The sequence below is a fragment of the Hemibagrus wyckioides genome, linkage group LG11, assembly GCF_019097595.1.
Source record: "Hemibagrus wyckioides isolate EC202008001 linkage group LG11, SWU_Hwy_1.0, whole genome shotgun sequence".
In the NCBI taxonomy this organism is placed as follows: Eukaryota; Metazoa; Chordata; class Actinopteri; order Siluriformes; family Bagridae; genus Hemibagrus; species Hemibagrus wyckioides.
The window spans coordinates 34,038,352-34,043,351 of NC_080720.1; the positions used below are offsets into that span (position 1 = coordinate 34,038,352).

Below are 5,000 nucleotides of genomic sequence, written 5' to 3' on the forward strand. Positions count from 1 at the left end.
ATGTTTAGAAGAAGTGATCTGAAAATGTTAACAGGCTTGTGTCAGTAAATCGCTCAGTGCAAAGATATGTTTAATAGACATGAACAAGAAAAATATCTATGATCTTTGAAACATGTCTAGTCTCCATGCTCTATGTTGAATATGGTTTCACTAATAATAAACAAGATACATTTCAATATTTGTCCATGCCCATGTTGATTAGAGTATTAAAAACTAAAACAGTATTAATTTAAGGTACATTTAGAATGGATAAAAATGTGCGATTAACTCATTAATTATGAGTTAACTCATGACGTGATTAATTGCGATTAAATATTTTAATCGATTGACAGCCCTAATTATGTCCTTTCTGAATTTTGATATAAATGTAATTGCTGGTGTTGAGATGTTGTGCTGCTGCCCGGAAGGTAGTGAGGTTCTGACCTTCACCCTCAGCTGCTCAGGTGTGTAAATGAGATTTGCTCTGAGAAAGCAGTCTGCCACATGCTGTAAATCTAACATATATATATATATATATATATATATATATCTCTGTTTTCTCTCTCTTTTCTATGATTGTTTTATGTTAATTTATTTCTCTCTACTTGTAAATTAATTAATACTAATTGCTACTTCAAAAAACAAAAAAACGTAAACACCATATACACAAAACATCTATCTATCTATCTTTCTTCTTCTTCTTCTTCTTCTTCTTCTTCTTCTTCTCGCTGTAAATAATCCAGGTATTTAGTTGTTCTTCTGTGGAGTTTAGTTAAAGTGGTTTAGCTGTAGATGTTTTATTACAGCAGACGACTTTAAACGGTCAGGGACGTGTGTGTGTTCTCGGCATGTGACTGCGGTGTGGCGTTAAGGGACTGGACACAGCTGTGGCTCAACTGGAGATCTGGACATCAGCTCCTCTCCGACAGGAAGCTCGAGCAACTCCGTCCCGAAGTCGGACGCTCGGTGCGGCCGTGTCTGTTAGCACACAAAGCCCCCCGACGGCGCGGGAGCTGAGGGAAAGTGGATTAGGTTTAATAGGTGTGTAGGAAACGGGACGAGCCGCAGTGGGGCGGCGGGAAAAACGCCAACACTTCATAATTGAGAGACGACCGACGGAGTGGACGCTGCGGGAGCCGAATTAAACAGGGAAATGGACTGAAGGTAATGTGTGTGTGTGTGTGTCCAGCATTTAAAAGGATGAAGAGGAACAAATGCACAGAGCGATGGCTACTGTGGATGGCATGGAGGAAAATTTGTTCTTCCCATTAACCCACTGGAACTCTTAGTCCTGCAGCTACTGGTGTTACTGGTTTTGTCTGTAAGGAGGTTTAAATGGACTGTTCTGAATATTTTTAAAGTGTATTTATGTTTAAAAAGAAATCTGAATATCTGTGTTTCAGATATAAAAATATAAAATATGGGAATAATAATTTTGAGAAAATAAATACTTTAAAAAAAATTTTTAAATTCTTTTTTTTTTCTTTTTTTTTTCTTTTTTCTTCCTTCTTTTCTTCATTTCTTTTTCTTTCTTTTTTTCCTTCCTTCCTTTAGACTTTATTGTCTATTATTATTATATTATTAAAGTAAACAGTTTCTTGTGTGTTTTTTTTATATTTTTGAAGAACTTTAGATGGTGAAGGTGTGAGTCCAGATGAATCAGTGCGCTGTCTGTCATTAGTGCTGTTTAAGCTCTTTAAGTTGCTCTGTGTTTCGCCTGACTGATGAAACGGTGTGAGTTGAGGGATGGAGGGAGCTGCACATCTGCTCCATTCACACAGAAGAGAATGCCTGCTGGCTTCAGGAATGCTGCTCTTCCCTTAATGAGGATCTACCCTTAGCACCCTGCTCCTTTCTGTCCGTCACACTTCCCTTGACTTGATCCGCTTTGGGCTTAAATACCTGCTGGGCTGTCCGTCAGCGCCGTGTCCGTCCCCTAAGCCCCGCGCTGATGGCCTTTCCTTCTGTTTCATCCCTTTGACTTTCTTCTTGAAAGCCCGAGTAAGCCATCACTACAATGGAGGGTGCCCTAGGGATCTTCTAGAATATAGATGTAGATAGCAGTGTGTGCGCGCATGTGTGTGTGTGCATGTGTGTGTGTGTGTGTGTGTGTGTGCATGTGTGTGTGTGTGTGCATGTGTGTGTGTGTGCATGTGTGTGTGTGCATGTGTGTGCATGTGTGTGTGTGTGTGTGTGTGTGTGTGTGCATGTGTGTGTGTGTGCATGTGTGTGTGTGCATGTGTGTGCATGTGTGTGTGTGTGTGTGTGTGTGTGTGTGTGTGTGCATGTGTGTGTGTGTGTGTGCATGTGTGTGTGTGTGTGCATGTGTGTGTGTGTGTGTGTGTGTGTGTGTGTGTGTGCATGTGTGTGTGTGTGTGTGTGTGTGACAACGTTTATGACTCACCGTAATCTTTCTTGCAGTACTTTTTCATGTTGATCTTCAGCTTCCCTTTGGACGCTTTGCAGTAGGAGTCACAGTCTGTGTTCAGGAAAGAGAGAGAGAGAGAGAGAGAGAGAGAGAGAGGTGGGTTAGAATGTCAGAGAAATAAAAGACGAAAAGAAAAGACAGAGTGTGACACTCCTCTAAACAGCTCATCTCTCTGCCAGCCCATGCTTCACGCTCAGACCCATCTGCCCTCGTCACGTTGTGTGACTCTAATAGATGCTTCATTTTTTTAAGAAAAGCAACAGACAAAAGGTCCTGCTCTCTGCATGTCTGGACCCTCCCTTGCTCTGATGGGAGACCTTTAGCACCATTCAAGCCACCCAGTGCTTTCTTTTTTTAGCGCCATCACCCCCCGTCCTTTTCTGTGCTGTCAAAGTGCCACCATGGGACCTTGTCAACTCAACCCTCGCGTCTACTCTCCCCCTTCGGCCCTTCCTCCATCGACCCCGGGGTCCATCTGAACTTTTGGCGTTTATTGGTTCAGCACCCAGGGAGGTGGCAGCGTGCATGGGGAGGGGTCACCCCGGCACAATGGGAGGTCAGCAGGGGGGAAATTAGTGACCTGTGAAGTGTTAAAAAAGCCTTTTAAAAAGCCAGAAATAAATACAAATAGATTGAAGAACAGATCCCCTATTTCAGATCCTGTGTGATGGATATCTCCAGAGTTGACAAGAGATGCTGAAAAGATAATAAAGAAGGATGTGAAAAATTTATCGGAGTGAGAGAGAGAGAGAGAGAGAGAGTGAGCAAGAGAGAGAGAGAGAGAGAGAGAGAGAGATTGAGAGGGACAGAGAGAGAGAGAGAGAGAGAGAGAGATTGAGAGGGACAGAGAGAGATAGAGAGAGAGAGAGAGAGAGAGAGAGAGATGTCCGAAAAAAACCCCCAGAAGAATGTATTTACACCAGAGAAAGTGATGTATTGATTGGGACGTTTCTGTGTCCAGCCCACACATAGACATGCTCTGAGTTTTAGTAAACGGGTGGAGCGGCGGTGGAGGAGGAGGAGGTGGTGGTGGGGTTTAACGTAGGCTGAGGAAAGGTGGGGGTGTACAGGGTTGGCGTCCTTTCAGCTTGCCTGAATATGAACAAACTTCATTGTTTTGGGCCGACCCTCGCTCTGCGCCTGCTTTTCACTTTCTTTTCGAGACCCTTTTCTCCCGGACTGAAAGGAAGTTGCCTGGACAACGGCAGGGTGAGAAAAAAACGTCGGACAAAAAAGAGACATAGTTCCAGCGTAGTGGTCATATGTGGAGGCGGGGTATGCCCCCCCCAAAAAAAACAAAAAAACAAAAAACGACGGCTCGACGGAGACGTGACTGTGGGACGTTAGAAATGTGACGAAATGACAAACTTGCTGAAACTGAAGAGTGCACATATCGTGGCAGCCTCATTTCCATGTCAATGCAAGTTAGCGAGAAAGAGCGGCTTTTGTTTTCCCATAACCCTGTTTAATGGCATCGTGATACTTTCCTTTGATAGCCCTCAATTTCTCACTAGCGAGGCCCGCTGGGATGCAAAGAGCACCCGGAGATTCCCATTGAAACGCTCCGAGTCCCCCGCCGACTGGACAAATGTAGCGATTGTGCTGCCTCTCAAGTTAGGGGAAGTGGGGTTAGCTCCAGCTCACACAAGGAGGTGTTGCCTTGATGGATGTTTTTCTCGCCTCCTTTTGAACGAAAGGAAAGGCTGAAGAGCTTTTGGGATTGAGTCAAGTCCTGCTGGCAGCGATGCAGAAGGAGTAAGAGAAATAAAAAAGAGAGGGAGAGAGAGAGAGAGAGAGAGGGGGGGGGTGTTAAATCATGGACATAGGGCTTGTTTGACATCGGAGGAACGAGAGAGCGAGAACGAGGCCGTGTGATCCAGCACACACTCTGGACTTACTCTCAGAACAAGGCCAAGATTCCTCAAGTGTTCAGAAAATCAATCAAATGCCATTATTTAGGATTTCACTACGCTTTCAGAAATATGCGTAGAGAATTACGTTTACACAGAAGTTCTATAATCTTCATGTCATTACACTCAGCTTTATTTTCCTCTCTGAATAATTTCCTTTTCTTCATTCTCGGACACTGAAGAAGAAAGTGCATCTGTCTCCACCTCTCCTGTCTCGCATAATGTTTCTTCTGTGGACAGCTATGGACGAGTGAAGCTTTAGAGAAACACGCACACACACACACACACACACACACACACACACACAGGCAGAACCAAGCTAAAAGGAGCTCAGTCCGGACCCTCGGTGTGAGTGAGCATTGTGCTGAGTGTGAGCGCTGATCTGAGGTCTGTAACAGCGAGGCGTGAACAGACACATGGGGGGAAGACTTTCTCTACACACAATGAGACTGATTGAGAAACAAATTGCTGCAAATAAAGCGTGTAATTCGATTATAGCCGCAGCCCTGGACTCCTGCTGGAGTGCACGCTGTAAATGGAGAGCTGGAGCTTTTCCAACTTCAGCCTTGTCATCTCTTCTCATTTATTCACTTTATTCATTTTTTCTTTTAAGAGCTGGAGGATCAGCGAGTGAAGAGGTGTCATCATCTGCAGGTTTTACTGCCAGGACTGAGAGAAGCTCA

The 5,000-nt window shown here is 44.2% G+C and overlaps 1 protein-coding gene across 2 annotated transcripts in view; it reads right to left on the minus strand.

The window, feature by feature from the left end:
- The window catches only part of ntn1a (netrin 1a), a 99,289-nt gene that overhangs the window by 8,323 nt on the left and 85,966 nt on the right, over positions 1 to 5,000 (minus strand). For both annotated transcript variants that reach the window (XM_058403798.1, XM_058403797.1), the window contains one exon: positions 2,384 to 2,458. In XM_058403798.1, the coding sequence (XP_058259781.1) occupies positions 2,384 to 2,458 (75 nt within the window). The remainder of the gene's footprint in view (positions 1 to 2,383; positions 2,459 to 5,000) is intronic.